This window comes from Diospyros lotus, chromosome 12 (assembly GCF_014633365.1).
Source record: "Diospyros lotus cultivar Yz01 chromosome 12, ASM1463336v1, whole genome shotgun sequence".
Taxonomy (NCBI): Eukaryota; Viridiplantae; Streptophyta; class Magnoliopsida; order Ericales; family Ebenaceae; genus Diospyros; species Diospyros lotus.
In genome coordinates this window covers 12,169,964-12,195,498 of record NC_068349.1, presented here as the reverse complement: position 1 = coordinate 12,195,498, position 25,535 = coordinate 12,169,964, and the positions used below count along the sequence as shown (strand labels likewise).

Genomic DNA, 25,535 nt, shown 5'->3' with positions numbered 1-25,535 from the left:
CAACCAGGTCTGAAATACTTGTCCCTAGCATGATGTCCACGTTAGGGTCGCCTTGATGACTAGGTAATCCACGTACTAAAAATCACTAAATTAAGACGAACTTCTCGGACCTCTCGACCGACCTCTCAACTCCAAACCCAACTTGTCTTGGTGGATCGGACTCGACGAATGCCCTAGGTTCCTTGTCAGCTTCGCGACATTGTCCATGACACTTTAATCTTGACAACCTAGGGAAATCATAGTAGGAACACAAACCTATACACAGGATTGGGGCCTTGCCCCTAGTGGACATACAAAACCACATCACAAAAAGAAGGCCACATAATCCAAAAGGAGAGGAGGGAGGCTAATATATCCAAAGACTTTAAACAACAAGACGAGAGACTGAAAAAAAGGAAGGAAAGAAAAAGTTGACATCTAATTACTTCTTCACACTAACTTGATTGTCGGAGAGCCATTCTAGAATGCCTTAGGGCAGTCTTGATCTTTACTTCGCAGGTTACAACTTCTTGAAAAAAAAAACAAAAGGCGATCTTAGATGGGGCCACGTGGATCTTGTGGTTAAAATATTTATTGGTGCGAAAAAGTAAAAGTATCAATTGGTGCTGTTTGTGGGAACCATATAATTTCTGTAAGTGTATATCCTGTTCAGAGATAGATATCCTGATGTTGATTGACCCAAGTTCCTTAGCAATAATCACTAAATTTAAGTGAATAACCTGGACCTTTTGCTTAAAACCCAATCGGGCTAGATCAGATTGGGCCCGAACGCCTTAGGGTGTCAATAGTTGAACTTCATCAACGTGACTTTGCCAAACTAAGCAAGTGGGGGACCCCTTGATGAGGGGGAACTGTGAAAAGGCACAGGTAAACTAGCCATGTCAGGGGAGACCTAACATATTCTCATCGAGGTTACCTTGGCAATTATGGGGTCCACCTACCAGAAATCACTAAATTAAAGCAAACATCTCGAACCTCTCGACCCAGAACCCAACTGGGCTAGGTCAGATTGGACCCAAAAACAAAACCCTTGGGTTCCCTATTGGCTCCATGACATTAACCACAACCTTTTAACCTTGACAACCCAAGGTAATCATATTAGGGAAACGAACATACATGTAGGATCGGGCCTTTCCCTAGCAGGACACATAGAACCTCACCACATAAAGAAGGCTAAGTAGGCATCCAAAGAGAGAGAAAAGAGGCTAATATAATTAAAGAATCTGAATGACAAAGAGGAGAGACCAAAAAGAAGAAGAAAAGAAAAGTTGGCATCTAATTTCTTCTCCACACTAACTTGATTATTGGAGGGCCATTCTAGGAATGCCCCTAGGTAGTCCTAACCTTTGTTTTCTAGTTACAACTTCTTGATAAAAAACAACAAGGTGATCTCAATCCTCGTGGATCTTCAAGTCATAATATCTATTGGTACAAAGAAACAACATCAATTGGCGTTGTCTATAGGAACACAACCCTTCATGCACTAAATTAAGGGACTGACTAAAACTTGAGGTTAGGGTGTCAACCTGAGGTCCAAGGCCTTCAAGGGCACAACCCGTGGTCTTTTCAAGTGTCAAGGTTCCATAAATAAAGGGTGTTTGTTCTTCTTTCCCTTCATTTACTTTATTTCCGCTTAGTGGAAAAATTTGTGATTTTTTCTATACAAATACTATATATAACAAAAAAATTTATCCTATTGCTATAAGATCATAATTTATAAAATATTTAGATGTATTAAGAGTGAACCACGTTAACTCTCTAAACCCTATCTCTCTTCTTGTTTGTTTATGTATGTACCACCCAATCCTAACAAAAATTCTTATAACCCATTAATTAAAAGTCCCTCCGACTTCTGAATGTCCATCGGCTTGCGCAATCATAAAGAATAGGGCTGAAGTCTATCCGTTCCAACTTGCGACTTCTAAAATGAATTATTTATTTCTCTCTCGAATGCCGTGACAAAGGTGACAAAAAAAAGCCGACTTTTTATCATTGAGGAAACCCTGTTGTTTAAAGGCCATATCATTCTCCTGGACAACTTGCGCTCACGGGTTGATGTCGGTCCATCGAGAGAGGTGGTATTGGAGACCTGCAAATTCATAAACCAGCAGCAGGGCCAACAGGAATGGTACGTACGTACAAGCATCGAACATGTTAACAGACAGAAGCTTTCAAAGATTTATTCGTCGTGCATGCTGGTCCATACAAACCTCATTTATCTAGCTGGTTTTATCCTAACGTTGCAGGCTGGCTAGAGACAGAAAGATCCATTCCTTGATTTGCAGAAAACAGGAAAAATAGCCGTTATTTTTAACCATCCAAAGGATCGTGGTATGTATTTGAGAGCCAGCTGTTTCTTGAATCAATACACGAGCAGAATCTTATGAAATCATACAAAAAATATATATATATAGATATATTTATATCTGTCATGCATACATGCCTGCCTGGAAGATTTTATATTAAATGTTATTTTTTCTTAAGTGGACGACGAATTCTTCTCACGCTGAGTTAGTTCTATATGGCATGAGTCAAAAATAACTGCAAGATTGATGATTAAAAACACTAATTATTACAATATGCAACTATATATTAATTCAAATAAGTGGTTTTAAACATTTTAGTAAATTTTGAGTAAAACATCTAATATAGTTTTCAACCATAAATATTAATTTGATCAAAAAAGAGAAAATATAATTATGTTATAATAATATTAACTAGAGAGCTGATTTGTGTGCTATGCATTTACAATAAAAAAATAGAATATTTTAAATAAAAACTTACATTCGAAGAGGGTACTTGGTTGTTTACATCTAATATAGGATTTGTTTTATTAACCAAATTTTAGTTTTTTTTTATAAAAAAAAATTGATTATGAATCTTGGTGTGACATAAGATCAGTGGCCAAGGGAGGAGCAATTGCCCCCTCCAATTCTTTTTTTTTTTTTCACATAATAGGGTTTATTCATAATTACAAAAAATAGTAAAATGATTAGAGGTTGCCCCCTTTTAAAATTTCATAGAAATTAATATATCGTAATAGAATACAACTTAAAAAATTAAAATACTTGAAATCAATATTCAATAAATGAATGATAACTTACTCATATATATATATATATATATATTGAGAAAGATGTATTTAAGAGTATTGGCAATAAGACAATTATGTACAGATTCTAGAATATTAAACTCATTAAATCGATTGAGCAAGTTTTTTTTTATTTGTTTTTAGAATCATTACAATAATTTTTATTCAATGTTGTTGTGTTTGTTTAAAAATTTTGATTTCATGTAATATAGTTGAACATTCTTATAGAGTTGTTTTATTAATATACTTGTGACACTGACATAAAGCTTAGGGCTACAAACAAGCCAAACTAAACCAAGCCTATAAAAGTATAATCTTGTTTATGAAGAGTTTTATCATTATCTTGTTTATGAAGAATTTTATCAGGCTTGAGCTCAAGCCAGAGCTTGAGACTAGCTAAAATATAAGGGTCAAGTTTGTTTTTTAAAAACTTGTTGAGCTCGAACCTAAACTCAAGCTAAATTCATTTAGATTAAAAGAATTTTAAGTGAGTTTTATAAAAACCTTTTTAAAAGTTTTAAATTTAAAGATTACTTTTGAATTTTAAATAATATAGCAACAAAAAATCTCAATTATAAAGAATACATTATTTCAAAATATACTTTAAACAAGCATAAAAATGGGCCTCTAATGAAGTAACAAATGAGTTTACAAACTAACGAGCAGCAAATGAGCTTAATTGTGAGCCAAATATGAACTTCACACCTTAAAATTCAAATTTAACTTATTTATTAAACGAATTTAAAAATTAAGCTACATACAAGTATTCAACTCAAGCTTATTTATTTAACTACATGCATGAACGTGAACGAGTCTTAATTGCTCACGAGTGGCTTTTTATTTTTAAAAAATATATGAAAAATATTTGTAAAATGTAAAAAAATTCAATTATTGATAATATCAAGTTTGATATTTGCTTGTATAAAACAATAGATTATCAGTACTATGAGTATGGGCCACTATTGCTAGCGCTAAACATTTGTATGCAATCAAAAGTCAATTTTCTGGGAGTAAGCCCCTGTAGATTGACAAAAGCCTCGTGCAAAATTATAATTAAGTAATTATGTTGATTACTACTTATAATATGATAAATAATCTTAAATTTGTGAGCTTTTAAGTGGTGTAATTTTCTTTTTCTGGGTAAAATTAGTACCAGCAATAAAACAGGTCTACAGGGATGGCCCCAGCTAGAAGAAAAGGCTCTGGGACCCGCATTAAATTATCTTCACAGACAAAATAGTGATTTCGGACAGCCGGACTCCTAATTTTGGTGGATCTACCATTATTCTAAAATTAAAGAATGACTACTTTTAACCTTAAATTTTGATCAATATAAAGGTGACAGAATTAACGTCGTATGATCAAACACTTGACAGTCCAAATCAAAATCCAAATCCAATGGAGTCTCTTGATTGTTACACCAAACTAGCTTAGCTCCACAGGTACTCAGAATATTTCTTTTTGTATGTGGTTCTCTTGTTCTATTCTTATGTTGTAATCATTTCAATAAAAATTTACTTTTTTTTAAATTAAAAATTCAGCATATTCAATCCTTGAAATCTTCTACACACATCGAGGCTTCTTTAGCCACTTGACTTATTTAAGCAATTGTTGTGGAGGTGACAAAACATAAGGGTCTTGGCCTATGTAATTATCTCACCATCTGAATATATAATTTCTTCTAGTTCATAGAGAATTATAGAAAATGTTCATTTTAAATTTTTAACCCATGATTTCATACTTATTATAAGGAGGAATGGGTCGATTTATCACTTAAATTAACCACCTTTAAAAACATCTAAAGAGTTTAAGTAATATAGTTCTTCGCTTTAATTTTTTCTCTCCTTAACCATAAAAGTTCACAAAAATAGAGAAAAAAATATAATTATATATGTTGAATATTATTAATTAGAAATGCATGCATGGAAAATTATATTCTTTATATTACGTAATTTTAAATAGTCAAGCTACAAGAGACTTGCTATAATAATTACTAATGGATGAGGGTTGGGTCGGTGGGTTTGCCACGTCATCAATCATTTCGTGATATGTATTTAAAAAGCGAAAGGACAATTCTATAAATTATGAGCAAAGTGGCGAGAAGACATAGGCCACCAACTTGGAACGCATATATAAGGGAAACCTTGAAGGACAAAATCATGAAACTTATAAATACATAAACTTATGATACAAAATCAAAGCTAAACAAGATGTCTAACTACATGTGTTTTATAATTAAAGAAATCATTTTGTTATTTTTTTCAACAATTTTTTCTTTGACCTAAGTCTACAAGTATATAAATTCATTATAAAAAATTAAAATTAAACAAGATGTCTAACTACATATATATGCTTTATAATAAAAAAAATCGTTTCGTTCTTTTGTTCAATAATCTTCTTTTAGACCTTGATTTAACTTGGTCCATACTACATGTTTGAATGAGTGAATGTAAATGATGAGCTACTTAGTGAAGGTTAGAAAATCATATTTGTGCATGATTCTTCATATTATATGTATAAACATTTCATTTGACATTTTAGTGACATGTGAAAGGCATACTTTATAACCTTTACTAAATTGATTAAGTTGCAAGACTAATATAGGGTGCAACCCACTAATTCTTCTATAACAAAGGATGCAAAATTTGAGTATGAGTATCCTACCACTTTTAAATTGTTGGATCTTCTATACATGAGCATATAATTTTTTGTCCCTTGCATGTAGCTCAACACTTTTTTTGCAACTTTTCAATGATCTAGACTAGGATTACTTTGATACTTGGCTAACATGCCGATTGCAAAAGTTATATCCAACCTAATGCAAGTTTGCACATATATAAGATTGTCCACAATTGAAGCATATGAAATTGCTTCCATTTGTTTTTGTTTCACGTAATTCTTTAGACATTGCATGAGACTAAATTTGTCTTCTTTTTTTATTGGAGCAACTCCAATTGAACATTTATCTATGTTAAATATTTCTAGAATTTTTTCGTCATGGAATATTTCAATTCCAATCACATAGGATGCCTCTCTCATATATTTTATTTGTAAATGTCTTGAGAGAAAAACTTTAGTCTCACGTAATATGCTCAAATCATTAGCAACAAGCAAGATGTTATCAACATATAGAACTAGAAGATAAATTTGCTTCCACTAACCTTTCAGTATATAGATCAATCAACAATGTTTTCCTTAAATCCAAAAGATGTTATAGTATCATTAAAATTGATGCACCATTGCCAGGAAGTTTGTTTAAGTCCATATATTGACTTCTTAAGTATACACACCATTCAACTTTTATTTTCTATGGAAAAACCTTTAGGTTGATCCATATAGAATTTCTCCTCCAAATCCCCATTTAGAAAGATAGTTTTTACATTCATCTAGTGTAACTCTAGATCATACTAAACCACTAGTGTCATAATTATCCTTAGTGAATCTTTCTTTGAGACAAGCGAAAATGACTTTTTATAATTGATGCCATCTTTTTTATTATAACCTTTGGTATCGCTTTTGGTCTTAAAAACCCATTTAACCTAATTCTTCTACGACCTTCCAGTAACTCAACAAGATCCCAAACATCATTCTATTCTATGGATTTCAACTCATTTTTCATAGCATCAATCCACTTATCTGATTGATCACTTTCTATGGTTTGCAAAAACGAAATCAGATCCCTTTTAATTCCAACATCAAAATCTGACTCTTGCAAATAAACCACATAATCATCCAAAATGGCTAAGCTCCTTGTTCTTTGAGATTTCCATAATACCGTTTCTTGTGGTTCATCTACATTAGTTGCTTGTGAGCTAGTACCTTAAGACAATGGTTTTTCAACCATTTTATGTAGTGATTCTTCAACCACTTGTTTAGTACTATTAAAATGTTCTTTAGTACTAGGAACACATTTAGTATAATAATGGAAAAAGGAATAGTTATGGGTAAAGGAACATCTACCCTAATTGCCTTTATTACATTATTATACTCTTCATTTATTTTCACATTTTTTACGTTGATCACTCTCACTAACTTCTCCATTTTCTAATAATCTTGCATTACTAGTTTCCACAATTTTAGAACTATGGTTTGAATAATAAAATATGTAAATTTTAGACTTCTCTAGGTAACCAATGAAGTAATCACTGTTGTTCAAGAGTTTAGTTTCTTTTCATGTGAATTATATATTCTCGTTTCAGCTAGATAACCACAAACATGCAGGTGCCTTAAGCTAGGTTTTCTTCCTGTCCACAATTCAAAAGTTGTCTTTTGAATTGCCTTATTAAGAACTCTATTCAACAAATATGTTGCAATTTTTAGTGCATACATCCCTAAAAACTTGGTAATCAAGCATTACTGATCATGCTCCAAACCATATCCATTAATGTTTATGCCTTTATGCTATATTATTTTGTTGTGGTGTGTTTGGCATAGTACATTGCACTCATATGTCATGACTTTTGAGGGAGTTTGGCAAATGGACCCAGACACTAAGTTGACTCATTATAATTTCCATAATAATTACAACCTTTATTAGATTTAATAACTTTTATTTTTCTATCAAATTGCCTATGAACTTCCTTTATGTAAGCCTCAAGGGCATCTATTGATTGAGATTTTTCATAAAGAAAATAGATATAACCATAATGTGAAAAGTCATCTATAAAGGTCATGAAATATTTCTCTTCATTATGAGTTGGAGTGTCAAACGGTCCACAAATGTTAGTGTATGTAAGTTCAAGAAGCTGCGTACTTTTTATGGCTTGTTTCATATTGTGTTTGGTTTATTTACCTTTAATGCAATCCACACACATCCTGAGATAAAGTTAGGTAAAATTTCATTATTTACCAATCTCATTGTCATTTCTTTGGATATATGATCTAAAAGTTTATGTCACAAATAACTAGAATAATTCATTTAACATGCTAGCTTAATTCCAATATTATGATGCATAGTAAGTAGGGAAATAACAAAAACATTTTCAAGTTTCAATTTATATAAACCATTAATAAGAACACTAGAACCAACAATTCTAGCATTCTTAAATAAACTAAAACTACCAAATCCAAACTTTACATTAAATCTAGGAATATCCAACTTTGAAACAAAAATAAGGTTCCTAGAAATTGAAAGTACATGGAGAGTCTCTAATAGGTTTATGTGATAACTAGTATCCAAGATCAATCTATAAATCCCTATATCTTTAATTGGAGCCTTCATATGATTTCCCATAAATAGAAAATCTTCAGTTGGATTTGTGGTTTTGATAGTAATGAATCCCTGCATCATATTAAACACATGAGTCGTAGCATCAAAATCTAACCGCCAAGTATTGTAGGGAACTTCACTAAAATTTGATTTGAAACATACAAAAGTATTTGAATTAACTTTCTTTTCAAAACACTCCTTGTGTTTTAGGTAATTTTTCTGATAATGCCCAAACTTTTTGTAGAAATGACATCTATTCTTTTTGCATTCATTCCTTTCAGCTAGAGAAGCATTAGCAAGCCATTTTTTTTTCTTAAGCTGGTTATCTTTCCCTTTCATTTTTTTCCTAGCCTTATCCAATGAGATTAACAAAGTGACTTTCTTGATTCTTTAACCTTATTTTCTCCTGAAAAAGCATACTGACTAATTTATTCACATTTCAATTATCTTTAATAGTGTTGTAGTTAATTTAAAATGACCCATATTCAAAAGGTAGTGAGTTCAAGATGAATTGCACCAGAAAATTAGAATCCTCCACAATTAATCCCAAGGGCTTCAATACCTTGCAACAATATTAGTCATCTCAATAATATGTGCTTTTGTATAGTTTGCGACACATTGAACTTCATGATCGTGAGCTTTGCCATCATAGTACCAGCTAGTGACTTGTCAGCAAAATGAAAACATTCTTCCACTAACTTCATGTATTTTTTTGTATTTTCTATTTGTGGAATGGTTGAATTAATATTGTTAACAATGGTCATCTTTAGAAACATAAGACTCAACTTGCTACTCCATTCCTATGATGCATAATAGGACCTCTCATCCTCACTGCTTGTTTCCCTAAGAGCGGTGGGTTTGTTTTTTAATAGAGCCAAGTCAATATCCAGAATCCCTAAGTGGAAATTGACTTGCTTTCATTCAAAGAAGTTCAAACCATTAAATAGAGTAACGAATGATGATTGTGACTAGACTGTAATAGCTACATAATTGAAAGCTCATAATCAATTTCTAAATAGATTCAGATATTAAATTATTAAGTATACACTATTTCTCCTTTGGGTAGACACTACTATATATTATCATAAATAAATTCTATACATTAACCTTATTAGGTGAGTAAGATATTTCTAACTAAATACATTTGATATCTTTGAATATATAAACATATTTCTTTAAAATACTAAGACACCTCAATCATGCTCATTAATCATGACTAACGATCTACCTTTGGGTAAACCTTAAAAGTCTAATGATTAATAAACACAATTTATCTATGTAATATCTTTATAGACATTTTAAATGCTATGGATAAATTGTTATTTATGCATGTGAAATATTCTAGCTGGTCACTTTGGTGACTATGAAACTATAACAATAATACCTTCATTTTTCCATAATTACTAAATATAGCCTTCGTAGTTGAGTGACAATGGATCGAGTTTAGTGGGTTCGGTTAAGCCCAATCTAAATTTGTGTGGATTTGGTATTTGGTGCAGCTAACCGAATCCAACTCCATAGATAATGGATCAGGTTTACCCGACCCATCCTCTAAAATCATCTTCAAAATAGCCTAGGGTTTCTTCTACTTTCCTAATTGCTATTGTTGTTTCTATCATTTTCTGTAATTAAGTTCATCACCGACAACTTTGGTCGTCGGTTTTCTTCCTCATTCGACAACAAACTTAAGCCTTTGTTGGCATTGTACAATTTTCTCCTCCACTAGCTAACGATAGTCAACCTTTGATCGTTGGATTATGATGGTTAAACCAAAGAAGATGGGGTCACGATTGAAGAAGACAACAATCGTAATCACTTGAGAAGAAAAAAGATCGTGGTAGAGACGAAAGGCCACAGCTAGAAAAGATGATGGGACATGGCAAAAACTGCCCTTAATTGTCGGTAATCGCCAATAATTATCTCCACCACTATCACAGTTCACCGCCAACATCTTTTTCATCAAATGATCTGTGTTCATATAGCCTCAATTCGTGACTTCTAGCGATTTTTGGCATCTAGCGGTGAGTTATTTTCCATAACCATCAGCTTTTTCCCTTTTCCTCATGTACAAACATTCTTATGTAAAGGTAGAAATCATACAAGCCGCATGGATAGCTCAGCTGGTCACAGTTAGGGGCACAAAGTGCTTTCAATGTGAAGTTTGGGATAAGGACCAATGATCGAGTCTCGCCAGCGACAGTGTGGGAGCAATCTCTCAAAATGAGGGGGCTCCTTGTGCTCAGTGAGTACTGGTCTAATCACTGTGTTTGATTAAGTCACCATGATTAACCCCTTCACATTCTGTCGAGTCGGGTGTAAGGGCGCTTGGGGTGAGCGATTCACCTTTTGAGACAAGAAATCATAGAATTTTCATAACCACACTCTGATACCACGTGTAATCGTGACTTGTGAATTTCATAAACACTTATATAAACACACAAATTAATTACATTGTAAAATTGAAATGATTTCATGCTAGATTATGTACTGCAAAAATTAAAATTGCGTACCTGAATTGATTGATGATGAAGATGCCATAATCTTCTTAAAATGTAATCTGAATTCAATTTATCAGTTTGCCTATCCTGACCTTAGTTGTAGAAATCATTAAGATAGTCTATATTTTTGTCGTTTTATGTCAATTTATAAGAAGAGAGAGAATTGATAACTACTTAATGTAGCGATTCCAGGTGGTTTCTCCCATCAAGATAACCACTGCAATCCATTACCACATTATTCCACTAATCAGGCCAGATAACTGTAATTTATTTTACACCCAATCTCTTTTTTTTGTTCTCCCTTCCTCAATCCCAATCTCCACCGGTGCAATATAACCACGGAACCACATTGACTACTACCTCAAGCCACTGCCTATCGCCATTATCTTTATCTTCTCTTACTTCCTCTTCTCCGACCAATCTTCTTCCCTCCATTCTCTCTTTGTTCTCTAGCCGCTCTCCATCGTTTCTCTATTGACCTTTTTTGATGAAGCTAAGAGCCATTATGACCACTGTCCTTAGAACCCATTAGTCGCCGTCACATCTCATAATAAACAGTGCAGCCCTCTTTTTTTTTTTTTTAAATATCTTTGTCCGATCCCTTTCAAATCTCTCGTTTCCCTTCTTCAACCTTTCATACCTATATATGCTGCCGCTAGTAAATTGTTGTGACTTTGCCTCCATTGTCGCGTACTGCTATTGAACCATCGGCTGAAACTATTGCTCACAAACATCGAGGTTGTTCTGGCATGCATGTTCGACTGTCGCAATCTTACCACCACAGTCTCTTCCCATTGCCCAGGTTGGGGGAGAAAGGGAGAGACTGAGACTGAGAGACGGAGGAGTGGGGAGAAAGAAACAACCATGGTGGCCGTCGTCGTTGTGGAGTATTTGTTAAAGATGATAAGAAAAGAAAGAAGGGAAACGATAGGAGAGATGGCAACTCATTACTCAATCGACAATTTCTTCATTGCCCAATCAGCAATTGCTTCTTGCTACATGATCATTTAACGATGGAAATTAACAGCGAGCAACTGCTTTCTAAAATTGAAACGAAAAGCTAAGTTGAAGGTGTGAATTGAGAAAATTAAAAAATTTGTTTTAAAATTGAAATTAAGTTGAAAGTTTGGTATTTTTTTATATGATTTACCCTAAATATAATTATATATTCAATGTGTGTGTGTATATATATATATATATATATTAGCACAAGCTCAATCAAAATATAATGGTTAAGGTAAAAGTAAAATGAAAAATATATACCTCTTTATTTTATAAAGTTATTATATTTATTTTTCTTTAGTATAAGATATACAAAGCCACCTTTACAAAAACCATAAGTAAATTCTAAACATCACTTGAAAAATTATAGTTTATATAAAAAAATCTTGAGAAAAATAAGGAATATACAAAAAAAGAAAAAGAAAAATCTTAAAAATGTTGGCAATTCCCCCTGCCCCAATGAAACTCCGCTTTTGATTCGAGAGCCACGAGGGCAACCAACAGTTCAATATATATATTAGAGTTTGGTACATTAGGGGGGCAACAAAATTAAGATGCATCTAAAGTAACCTTCAAAACCCTCGAAGACACTTCCCCGGCTATACTTTGTTGTAACACTTTGGAAATACCAACTTAATTTGCAAGTAGGAGAGTTTAATCTTTTCACATTAATTATCATAATTTGGTTCAAATAGACTTTATTTTCTCTGTAAGTATGCAATTATTTTCTCTTTAAGCATGCAACTGCTTCTATCTGACTAGTTAGGATTTCTACGAGAGTACTATTATATAAATAGAATTTAAAAAAATATACATAGAGAATAATGTGACTAGATATGTTTATTTCATCTTAAATAAAAAAAAAAGCCCCTCTTTCTCAAATAAAATTTCTAAATCTTGATTGCCCTATCATTTTTTGGCAAGTTTCCTTTATAATTAAAGTTCTGTATGAATAGAATATTGCTTCTACTAGTTAATTGTTGTTAATTAATTACGGGGTCTTTAGCAATTCATGTATAGAAAACCCTTGTTCTATATATGATTGCTGAAATCAGTGATTTCAGGTTTTTGCAAGCAAATCATCCATCTTGGACGCTGGTTCATGTGGTCATAGGAGTGGAAAGAGAACAGCACATGCTCTTCCAGCATGGGATAGAAAATTAATATTTAATATAATTATGATATCACGATATCGGTTGATGTAATGTTATAATTTAACAATGAATTACTATGTATCTGAGTCTTGGAAACAAGTCGTAGTTCTTAGTTTGTTGTAGGTCAAGAAAAAAAAAATGACACGTACATTAACTGGAAAATGACACGTTAGACTTGAAATGAGAAAGCCAATCTCAGTGTAAAGGTCACACTGAACACTTGCCACAAACCCAACTAAAGAAACATAACCATAACGATGGAGATCAAAGAACAAGTAAGCATCGACGGAATCAATGCTAGCTGCTACAAAACATAATACATCTTGAATGAAATCCCTGTTTCTTAACATTGGAATTCAGGAGGGAGTTGCTTCCCACAAGTGTCGATGAGCAAGCTCAATGAAATGGGGATGTTAAGGTTGATGCCAAGAATGTTGGCTTTCAAGGCAGTGCAAAGGCAAATAGCTGCTTCAAGATCCAGAAGCCCCCCTAGAATGGAGCAGCAAGGGAAATTTGGTGGGGCTCCAACAACGGCACCCACAGACCCGTTGAGCAATTTGGCACATACCCCAAGTTTTAGGGCATCTCTCGGGCATTTCCCACTTGAAGGAGTCGGGTTTGGGATTGGTGGTTTAGGTGAATAGCATGTGTTGCAGCCGCTTACAGCAAAGAAGAGAAGGTTAATGACCAGAAAGAGAACAGCAGCTGGGGAACCCATCTTTTAAAGTTCAAGCCTTTGGAAGATTGGCTACGTACTTATTGGGAACTTATAGAGAAATAGAATGGAGTTTGTTGCGTGATCAAGAGATACACACACACACACACATATATATATTACAAGGTTTTGGACAATAGCTAGTCATGTGAAGCCAGCCTGGCCTGGAATCTAGCTGGCCAAAAAATAATGAATTCTAATCCAAACTCATAGATTTCAATTTTGTATTTCTTGTGATGTTTGACTCTTTGGATCAAAAGATTGACCAATTGCCACGGGAAACTAGTCCCGTGACTTTCAGCCACGTCAGAATGGCAGTTTTATTAGTTTATTTCCTTGAATGAGAAACTTATATATAACCAGAGCAATTTATCCCTAATGAATAGAAATCATAATGAAAAACAATTGATTTTCCAAATCACTACTTAAAAAGTTGTTTGTATTTTAGTGTCGACAAACTTTTTTTTTTTTACAAACAAAACGAATTTTGATACAAAGAAAATATTGTTTTGGGCATGATATTAAATATTATTTTGGCACTGTATATAACAACTATTTAGCAAATTTACTTTAAGGGTGTTCTTCAGTATTCAAGGGCGAAGATGACGAATAACCCCTACTCTCATCTCACGCTATGTCCAAGAGATCTAAAACTGAAACTGCCCTATGATCCATTCTCAAAGCCCACTTAGTAAGCTCATGAACAGATACATCTTAATTCTTGTTTGGTACAAGGTGTGAAGTTTCGAAACATGCAAAAACTTTGTTATTGTATTTATGTGTGTGTATATATAAATGCCATGTCATCTTCTTTGATTACAACCACCTCTGACAAAATTAAGGTCCCTTTTTATATACGAATTTACATATTTTGGTCAACTTAATATATATATTTTTTGATTATTTAAATGCATTTATCTATAATTTTCATTAATTTTAAACAGATAAAGTTAGAATAAGATGCACTTGGACCCCTATAGTTCAAAAATAAGAATAACATATCCAACCTATGTGGGGTCGGCTACATAAATTCTAGACTTTCATGTATTTCTGTTTTTTATCATATCTTTATTTAGGTCCATACACTTCATATCAAACTTTAATATCTCTCACAAAGTCTTTTTGGGTCTATCTCTACCATTTTTTTTGACTAATTGTTTAATTTCATCAACTCTCCTCACCAAAACGTCTTTTGATCTTTTTCTCACATGACCAAACTATCTTAGTCTAGTCTCTTTCATATATTCTCTTCGATTGGCACTACTTCTACCTTATTACTAATAACCTCATTTCTAATTTTATCTTTTCTTGTATAGCTGCACATCTATCTTAGCATCCTTATTTTCGCTACGCTCGTCTTTTGCACATGCTGATATTTAACTGCCCAACATTCTGAGGCATATAACAAAACTAATCTTATAGTTGTTCTATAGAATTTTCCTTTCAATTTTAATGGAATTTTACTATCACATAACACCCCTAATGCATCTCTCCATTTTAGCCAACCTGGCTCAATTCTATGCATAACATCTTTATGAATTTCTCTATCTTTTTAAATCACTAATCCCAAATATCGAAAATGGTATTTTCTTTGTATGATTTGGTCTTCCAATTTTATTATAAACATTCTCTACTCTTGCATTCTTACTAAATTTACATTCCATATATTATGTTTTCCTTCTACTTAATTTAAATCCCTTAGATTCTAAATTGTTTCTCCACAACTCAAGCTTAATGTTCATTCCCTATTTTGTTTCATTCACCAACACTATATGTCATCTGCAAATAGCATACACCATGACACATTTGTCTGAATGTGTTTAGTAAGTTCATCCATTACTAAAGTAAATAAATATGGACTTAGTGTAGAACCTTGATACAGTTCAATTGTAATTTTAAACGGTTCAGTATTCCCTCTGCACGTTCTAACTCTTGTCTCTGTACCGTGATACATGTCCTTAAAGGCTTGTATATAGGCTATTCGGACTCATTTCTTCTCTAAATCTCTACATAATACTTTTCTAGGAACCCTATCATAGGCATTTTCTAGATTTATAAACACCATATGCAGGTCATTTTGATGATCTTGATACCTTTTCATTAGGCGCCTCAGTAGGTATATAGCTTCCATTGTTAACCTACCAAGCATGAAACAAAATTAATTTTCTGAGACGTCTGTTTCTTTTTTGAGCTTTTACTTTATTACTCCCTTCCAGAGTTTCATAGTATGGCTCATTAACTTAATTCCTCTGTAATTTTCATAGTTTTGAACATCTCCTTTATTCTTGTATATAGGAACCAAAGTACTATTTCTTCACTCATCTGGCATTTTTTTTTATTTAAGAATCGCATTAAATAATTTCATTAGCCAGGAGATGTCATCTTCTCTCATCCATTTCCATGCTTCTACTGGTATATTATCCGGTCCCACTGCCTTTTAATTTTCATCTTTTTTAATACTTGCCTTATTTCTTTTGAACTTATGCGTCGATAAAATGTATAGCTCACATTCCCTTCGGAGTTACTAAGATGTCTCAACCTAACTCTTGTGTCTCCACCATCATTGAATAATTTTGTGAAATGCTCTTTCCATCTCTCCTTAATCGCTTCCTCATTCACTAATACATTTTGATTTTCATCTTTTATACATTTCACTTGATTTAGATCCCTTGTTTTTCTTTCTCTTGTTTTAGCTAATTTATATATATCCCTTTCTCCATCTTTTGTATCAAGTAGTTTATATAGATTCTCATATGTTTTTGACCTTGCTTCACTAACAACTCTTTTTACTGCCTTTTTCACTACATAATTTTTTAGGGTTTCTTTATTGTTGCACTGATATACAGCCTTATAACAGGTTTTCTTATTTCTAATTTTCAATTATACCTCTTCATTCCATCACCAAGACTCCTTAAGATTTGGGGCTCTACCATTTGTCTCTCCAAAGACTACATTTGTCGTGCTTCTTAGGGTAGAAGCCATTTCCCTCCACATTTGGTTTGTCTGTTCTTCTCCATTCCATTCCCTTCTACACCTTATTTTTTTTTTTAAGATTAATTATTTCTCCCCTTTTAATTCCCACCACCTAGTTCTTGAATTTTGTTTTATGTGATTTTTTCTCTTCTAATTTCTTACTTGGACGTCAAGTACCAAAAGTCTATGTTGAGTAGTCAAACACTCCATTGGTATCATCTTACAATCCCTACAACATAACCAATCATCTTGTCTCATGAGGAAGTAATCTATTTCGGTGCTTGATGTGACATTTTTATATGTGATTAAGTGTTTGTCCCATTTTTCGAATCTAGTATTGGTTATGATGAGCCCATATGCCATAACAAAATCTAGAATAGACTTACCCTTATTATTAATTTTCCCGAATCCATACCCTCTATGTACCTTTCTATAGCCATTTTCGTTTCTACCCATGTGACCATTTAAGTCACCTTCTATAATTATTTTCTCTTCTCTTGGTATCATTCATATGAGTTCCTCTAGGTTCTCCTAGAATTTTGCTTTTATCTCCTTACTTAACCTCGCTTGTGATGCATATGTACTAAAAATATTCATAATCATTCTTCCTAGACCAACCTTCACCATAAAATATATACTTACATATATATTTTTATATGAAAATATTATATCATATGAGATTTATAAATATATTGTATTGATGTGGCTATTTTTTCACAGCAATAAGAAATGGTAGTCAAAAGGTCCTAGGAGCCTCAATTGAGATTATTTTACTCTGCTTTTTCACTGTTAGGAAATTGTGCCCTGCAAAACAAGGGTTAGGTTTGCCTGGGGTTCTCTTGGAGTGGCCTCTAATCATCAAGTTAGTACACAGGTTCATGCCCCCATGGCACAGCTTAAGTGATTGGGCCATGATAAATGGAGATTTGCATCAGTAGGTCTTGAGTTCGATTTTTTACTCTACACAGTGAAATAAAGTTTCTACCTGCGATTTATCTTTTTTGCTGAAATCGAGGATACGAGCAACGGAGAACCACGCAAGGACGATAATCTCAAGTACACAGATGTCTCTAATTTTATAAACTAAAAAATTTTGTCCCTAAAGTGTTTCCTTGCTTTGTGTGTGTATATGTATAAATATATATATTTAATATATTCTAAATTTTATCCCTACATTAAAATAAAACAACAAGGCTAGAGGAAGTTAAAAAACAAATTTAGTCATTACTTGCAAAAGTCATCACAACACTAGAATCACTATTAAGCATCTCTAATTTCCGAAGAGCTAACACCACTACCAAGTTTTTACCTACAGATCCATCCATAACACGCAGAATTGCCATGCTATTGCTATGTTATTCCTTGGTCTCACGATCTCTCGCCACAATCTTGAATTCCCATGTTTGTTGTTGCTGCAAGCAAAAGAAAACCCATTAGAAGGAAATGAAAACCCACAAATATTTAACAAAAAACAAGAGAAAGTGTTTAATTGATTACACTTGTAATCAATTAGTTATAATATATGTACCCAGAACCAACGTCGACGTTCAGAATTGGTCGACTGTGATTTGTTGGCTCGCACTAGTGTGGTGGATCCGAGAGGGAGAGAATGAGGTATTTGGTCTGATTCGCTGAGCAGCCGGCTCGTCCCTGGAGGATACTCCAAACCTCAAGTCAGTGAGTGAGTAAGCAAATATATCGGGTGTTTGTAGAAAAGAATTCATACATCGGCCCTTGGAAAGGCTGGTCGATATATATATGAGAAGAAGCCCTATTGCATGCGATGTACGTATGCAGGTGATGGGATAGAATAGCCGGTGGGGATGTCCCTTGATTAGTGGTTAATTTTGTAAAAATTTTGTTATAATTATACCATTCTTTTGATCTTAAAAATAGTTTAAATTAGATATTAATATATATTTTTTTGTTATATGCAAGTTTAAATTGAAAAATGAATGAAATGAAATTTTAAAGTAAAATTTAATAATAATAATAATAATAATAATAATAATAATATAAAATACATATACATCATTATATGCTTGCATGTAATATATATATATATAATATAATCTAATATATATATGTGCCATGTGTAATACATATATATATAATATATAATTTATTAATAATATTAAATTATTTTTTTAGGCATGAAGACTTAAAGTCCATGAAGAATTCAAGTCATGAAGAATTCAAGCCTATGAAGAATTCAAACCCATGAAAAATCAAGTCCATGAAGAATTTAAGCCTATGAAGAATTAATGCCCAATTTGAGCAACCCATGGAAGATATTATTTGGAGAAGGCCCAAGGATTATTTTTAATCCTAATGAAGATTAAAAACCAATTTATAGAAATCTATTTTTATTTTTTTATATGAGAGCTTTTTTAGGTGTGTTTTTTAGCTAAAATCTATTTAACTTTATGAGTGCTTTATTAGGTATGTATTTTAGCTAAAATCCATTTAATATTAGGTGTGTATTATAGCTAAAATCCATTTAACTTTAAGTGTGTGAGTGCCCATTAGATATAATTATGTCTAGTTGAATAATTGAAATTGTGTGGTTTGTATTGCATCTTATGGCCTATAAATAGTTCACTTGATTGCATTTGTAAGTGTGATTATTATTCTTGAATCAAAGTTTAATTATTTCCTTAGAATTCTCTCTTTGAGAATTGCTTTTGTTCTATCTCATTTTCTTTAGTATTTTCTCTTGTGATCTTACTTCTTTCTTTCTTCTTTTAAATTTTTATGTCATTTATGATTACTTTATTATTCACCGCCTAAATGGCCGGTTAGTTTATGCCTTTAAATTTCTACAATTTTAATTCTTGTCTTTTAATTATCCACCGCCTAAATGGCCGGTTAGTTTCTGCTATTTTAATTCTTGTTATTTAAATTACGTCGTTTAAATTCATGTCAATTAACTTTTAAATGGAAATGAGTAGCTAAATCTAATCTTAGGTTAAGGCAAGGACAGTGTCCAACGCCAATGATTCCCAAAGAAAGCTGCACTTTAAATGAGTAACATTAATTTAAATTTCAGTATGAGTGTGTCTTAATTATTGAGAAATCACTAGGTTTGGATTGGAGCGTAAGCTTAACTTAGAGCTTTCATGTCACGCATGAGAGTTACTAGAACTGGAAACGCTATCATACCCAAACCCGGATGATTAATTTAGTTGTCTTGTATATTAATTGTAATTGGATTTATGGTAGTTGCTTAAATTAGAATCTCACATATCATGTATGGAGATTCCTTAAACTAGAACTATCATAATCTCTAATTGCATTTAATAACAAACCCTCATATCTGAAATTAAATTAATGTTGCTAATCTTTTATGCTAAAATTTGGGAATCAACGAGTTGGTACTGAAATTGTCTTAACTCAAGTACTATCCAATTTCATATTCTCACGTTCAGTATTTATTTCAACTTCTGTCTTGCTTTATTTTTTAGTATTTGTTATCTAAAAAAAAATCATAAAAAAATCATGTTATCAATCCATCTAAATGCGTATGCGTGTGTGTGACATTCTTTTTCTTTTGCCATAAATAAATCTCTCAGTGGACGACCTGGACTCATCCAGAAAGTATAAATTTAAATTTGGACTACAACTGTACTTGTACACTGACGAGTATAAACCTCTCGCCTAAATAAAGAAAAAAATATAAAATTTTTATTGTGTTTTGTTTTGTGTTTTAATTGCAGGGTGAGAGTGCAGCCAAATTTTGGTGTCGTTGCCAGGGAGATTGAGGCAAAAACAAAAAGAAAAAATATATATATATAAGAAGAGGCATCTCCTGATAAATTCGGTAACTCTGTTTCTTTTTACTTTATTTTTATTTGTGCATAGTGTATGATACTTAGGTCAGGTAAAACTATAGAATATCAACCACTCATGTCTCAACACAATGCGAACATGCCACTTGCACACAACATGTCTGCACATGGTAGTGACCACGATGACCCTGATCCCATTGATCAGGGTATGATCAGACCCCTTAAGGAGTATCTTCATCCTCCTAGGCAAACAACCCCCTCATGCATTATTCTTCCCATCAACCATCATAGGTTTAACTTCAAACCTGGCACAATCCAATTGTTGCCAACTTTTCATGGCATGGATTATGAAAATCTATATACTCATATGAAAGAATTTGAGGAAGTATGTAGCACTTGCATGGACCATACAGCAAATGAGGATGTCATAAGATTAAAACTCTTTCCATTCTCACTGAAAGATAAAGCAAAAATATGGTTAAGCACTCTCTCACCTAGATCTATAGGAACTTGGAGAGAAATGCAAACAACTTTCTTAAAAAAATACTTCCCTGCCAACAGAACTGCTACTCTTCAAAGACAAATCATGAACTTTGCCTGTAAATCAAATGAGAATTTTGGTCAAGCGTGGGAAAGGTTTAAAGACCTTCTTCACATTTGTCCGCACCATGCTTTTGAGCAATGGAGAGTGGTCAGTTTCTTTCATGATTCACTCACTTCCCAATTGAAAATGCTAGTTTCTACAATGTGCAATGGAGAATTCTATGAGAAGACTTTAGAAGAAGCTTTCCACTTCTTTGACACATTGGCTGAGAATACAAGGAACTAGGAAGTTGGTCCAACATCTGCTCTTGATTCAAGAGAAAATCCACAACCTAGAGGGAGATACCAACTGAATGAGAGTGACGATTTAAATGCAAGACTAACTGCTTTAACAAAGAAAGTTGAAAACATGCAACCCAAAAAGGTGCAATCTGTTAATCAAGTGGAAGTAAAGTGTGCTGTGTGTGATGCAACAGATTATTCAACTGAAGAATATCCTACCCTACCTGCTTTCAAGGAGGTATTGTATGGGCAGACTAATAACAATCATTCACACAACTTTGAGGGGAGACAAAATCAAAATCAGAGTGGAGCCTATTATGGGAATAATCAGAACTACAATTCATACCATCCCAATAATAGAAATCACCCCAATTTTTCTTGGAGAAATGATTCTGGAAATCATTCTCAACCTCCATTCCCTACAAAACAACACACCTTCCAACAAAATCAAGGTTCTTCATCCAATACTTACCAACCTCCTCATAGGAGATCTTTGGAAGATACATTGCACCAGTTCATCCAAAGTCAAACAGGTATCAACAATCAGGTTGCTCAGCTTGTCAAAAATCAAGACCAAACAAACAGAGCCATAGAAGACATTAGGAGCCAGTTGACCAAGATAACACAAACATTGAGTGTGAGAGAACCCGGAAGGTTTCCATCCCAAACTAATCCTAACCCAATTAGGCAAACCAACCAGGTAGAAGCTTCAAACAGTGAAACCAACACTCATGAACAAGTGCAAGTAGTGACTGCCCTAAGAAGTGGAAAAATAATTGAGAAACCAACTGATTCTAGGATAAACCAACATGTTGATGACGAAAATGAACCAAAAGATCATGAATCTACCGTGGAGAAAAATGAAAAAAATGAAAAAAAATAAAAAAAATGAAAAAAATGAGAAAAATGAAAAACAAAAAGAAGATGAAAAAGAAATTCAATACAGGCCCAAACCACATTTTTCACAAAGGTTGAATCATTTGAAAAAAGAGCAACAAAATGCAGATATATATGAAGTGTTTAAGCAAATGAGAATCAACATCCCATTATTAGATGCAATCAAACAAACATCTTCATATGCAAAATTTTTGAAAGATCTATGCACTGTCAAAAGAAAAACGAATGTGCATGAAAAGGCATTCCTGACTGAACAAGTCAGCGCCATTCTCCAATTGAAAATTCCTCCCAAATACAAAGACCCAGGCTGTCCAACCATTACATGCATCATAGGAAGTCAAAAGGTTGATCAGGCACTCTTGGATTTAGGAGCTAGTGTCAATTTGTTGCCATACAGTGTGTATCAATAGTTAGGATTAGGTGAGCTTAAACCCACTAGAGTGACCCTTCAGCTGGCTGATCGATCAGTCAAAGTTCCACGAGGAATTGTGGAGGATGTTCTGGTACAAATCGATAAGTTCTACTTTCCAGTGGACTTCATCGTTTTAGACACCCAGCCGCATCAGGGGCCTCAACCTCCTGTGCCAGTCATCTTAGGTCGACCATTCCTTGCCACATCAAATGCCATCATCAACTGTAGAAATGGTGTGTTAAAGCTATCTTTTGGGAACATGACTGTAGAAATGAATATCTTCAGGGTAGCCAAACATTAGGACACTGAGAGTGAAGTGGAGGAGGTAGACTTGATCCAAATACTGACCAATGACTATTTTGAAGAGTTCATGAGAAGACCCAAAGAAGGAAATCAAGATCTTGAAGAAATAAAAGAAGTGGAAGTCATAAGCAAAGAAAGTGAGAAGCCTACATGGATGCCTGGTTTAGAGCCATTAAAGAACTTGGACAGTAAGCTCATGGCTCCTGATAGCCATCAGTCCACGCCTGAGAGAAAGCCATTGCCCAATGATTTGAAGTATGTCTTTCTAGGAGAAGGGGAAGCATTCCCAGTGGTGATTTCTTCAAGTTTGACACCTCAACAAGAGCAACAACTGATAGAAGTTCTAAAAGCACACAGGAAGTCATTAGGATGGACCATTTCAGATTTGCAAGGTATTAGCCCTTTGATCTGTACTCATAAGATATTCTTGGAAGGAGATTAAATCCCAACATGAAAGAAGTTTTCAGAAAAGAAGTGCTTAAGCTATTGGATGCTAGAATAATTTACCCAATCTCTGATTCTAAGTGGGTAAGTCCAACACAGGTAGTACCCAAAAAGTCTGGAGTCACTGTTGTAAAAAATGAGAACAATGAACTGATTCCCACGCGCATCCAGACAGGATGGCGTATGTGCATTGATTATAGAAAGCTTAATTCTGTGACAAGGAAAGATCATTTTCCTTTGCCTTTCTTGGATCAAGTTTTGGAGAGAATAGCAGGCTAAGCCTACTATTGTTTCTTAGATGGGTACTCAAGGTACAATCAGATAGAAATTGCACTAGAAGATCAAGAGAAGACTACTTTCACATGTTCATTTGGGACATTTGCATACAGGCCCATGCCATTTGGGTTATGCAATGCTCCAGCCACATTTCAAAGGTGTATGATGAGCATTTTCAGTGAAATGGTTGAGCAGATTGTTGAAGTATTTATGGATGACTTTTCTGTTTATGGAAATAACTTTGAGGCCTGTTTGGAGAATCTGAAAAAGGTTTTTGCAAGATGTGAGGAAACAAATTTGACACTCAATTGAGAAAAATGTCACTTCATGGTGAAACAGGGCATAGTCTTGGGGCACATCGTTTCATCTAGGGGGATGGAGGTAGACAGGTCAAAAATTGAAACAATTCAAAAACTCCCCACCCCTAGGAATGTGAAAGACATCAGAAGTTTTTTAGGACATGCAAGGTTTTATAGGAGATTCATTGCTTCCTTTAGCACCATAACAAGGCCTTTGTGCCATTTGTTATCTCAGGATGTTCCGTTTGAATGGAATCCTGCCTGTCAAAATGCTTTTGATAAATTGAAAGATGCACTCATTTCAGCACCTATCATTCAGTCCCCTGATTGGTCCCTCCCATTTGAACTTATGTGCGATGCTAGTGATTACGCGGTAGGAGCTGTGTTAGGGTAGAGGAAGGATAAGAAATCTCATGTGATATACTATGCTAGCAAAACTCTTAATGAGGCACAAAAGAATTACACCACTACAGAGAAAGAGTTACTAGCAGTTGTCTTTGTTGAGTGTAGATTTTGATGATTGATGATTGGCATGTGTGAATGTGAATTTATATTTTATGTTCTAACAAAGCATGAAGCCTTCATAAGGCTTACAAAGCTATTCTTTAGTGATTTCATGACACAGGTTATATATGGAAACTTCTTATACTTATATAGAGATTTCATTATATATGGAAACAAGTTTTTAGAGAACTTTCTAGAAATTTGAGTATTTGAGCTATGAATGGAAAGTTCTTCTTAGAATGGGAAGTTCAAAAGATATATATGGAAGTTTTTGAGGAGATTGGAGTAGTCCACTATATGGAGTTGCCATATATGTAACTTGGCGACATGGCATTGTTAATGTGGCATTTTGATGACATGGCAGCCACATGGAGCACACTCATCAAGGTTACATCTTCTTGTTGGTCTAAATATGGTAAGAGAATCATGGAGTAAATTTAAAGGTTCTTAGAAGCTTCTTTACTTAGTTAAATATGGAAGAATATTTGAATTGCATTCAAATAGAGAAGTTAAAGATTCAGCATTATTGTTCATCATTAATGGAGGAAATTAAGGTTTAAAAGTTAAACCTTGATTGATATTACTTTCCTTTATTGTTGATTCTATGTCATTAAAAGGATCCTCTACTCAAATCATGGAATCAATTATCCTACTCATTATGACTAATTGATATCCTCATTATAGCTAATTGATATCTTCATTATGGGAGAATATTCTAAGGATATCTTGCATATATTCAGCTACACAAATTGATTCTCTTCTTATTGTCAACATTTTTAGTATGGAAACTTGATCAATTAAGGGCTTTTGAAGTTATAATTGATATCTTCATTATTGGACAAATTTGCTTCATTATTTGAGAATATCTGGATGGATTTTACACCATTTGGAGGTTTAAATTCAAATTTCAAATTAGCTATACTTGTTATGGAAGCTAAGGGGCCAATTGCACAATCAAAGGTGATTGAAGATTCAACTAGAAGTCAGAATTGATTAGTTCTTATTTATGGTCGATTTTGCAAGAATTATGAAGGATTTTGTTGATATTTTAATCCTTAAAGTCAACCATGCATTATTGGAATTGATTTGCTCATTCAAGGCTGATTGGAGATCAACAAAAGTCAAAGATCTTGATGATCAATCAA

The 25,535-nt window shown here is 33.6% G+C and overlaps 1 protein-coding gene across 1 annotated transcript; it reads right to left on the bottom strand.

The window, feature by feature from the left end:
- Nucleotides 1–13,104: 13,104 nt before the first annotated feature.
- On the bottom strand, nucleotides 13,105–13,768 carry LOC127787040 (14 kDa proline-rich protein DC2.15-like). The gene has a single exon (XM_052314883.1). The coding sequence runs from the start codon at nucleotides 13,670–13,672 to the stop codon at nucleotides 13,298–13,300; it is 375 nt and encodes a 124-aa protein (XP_052170843.1). The 5' UTR covers nucleotides 13,673–13,768; the 3' UTR covers nucleotides 13,105–13,297.
- Nucleotides 13,769–25,535: the final 11,767 nt, after the last annotated feature.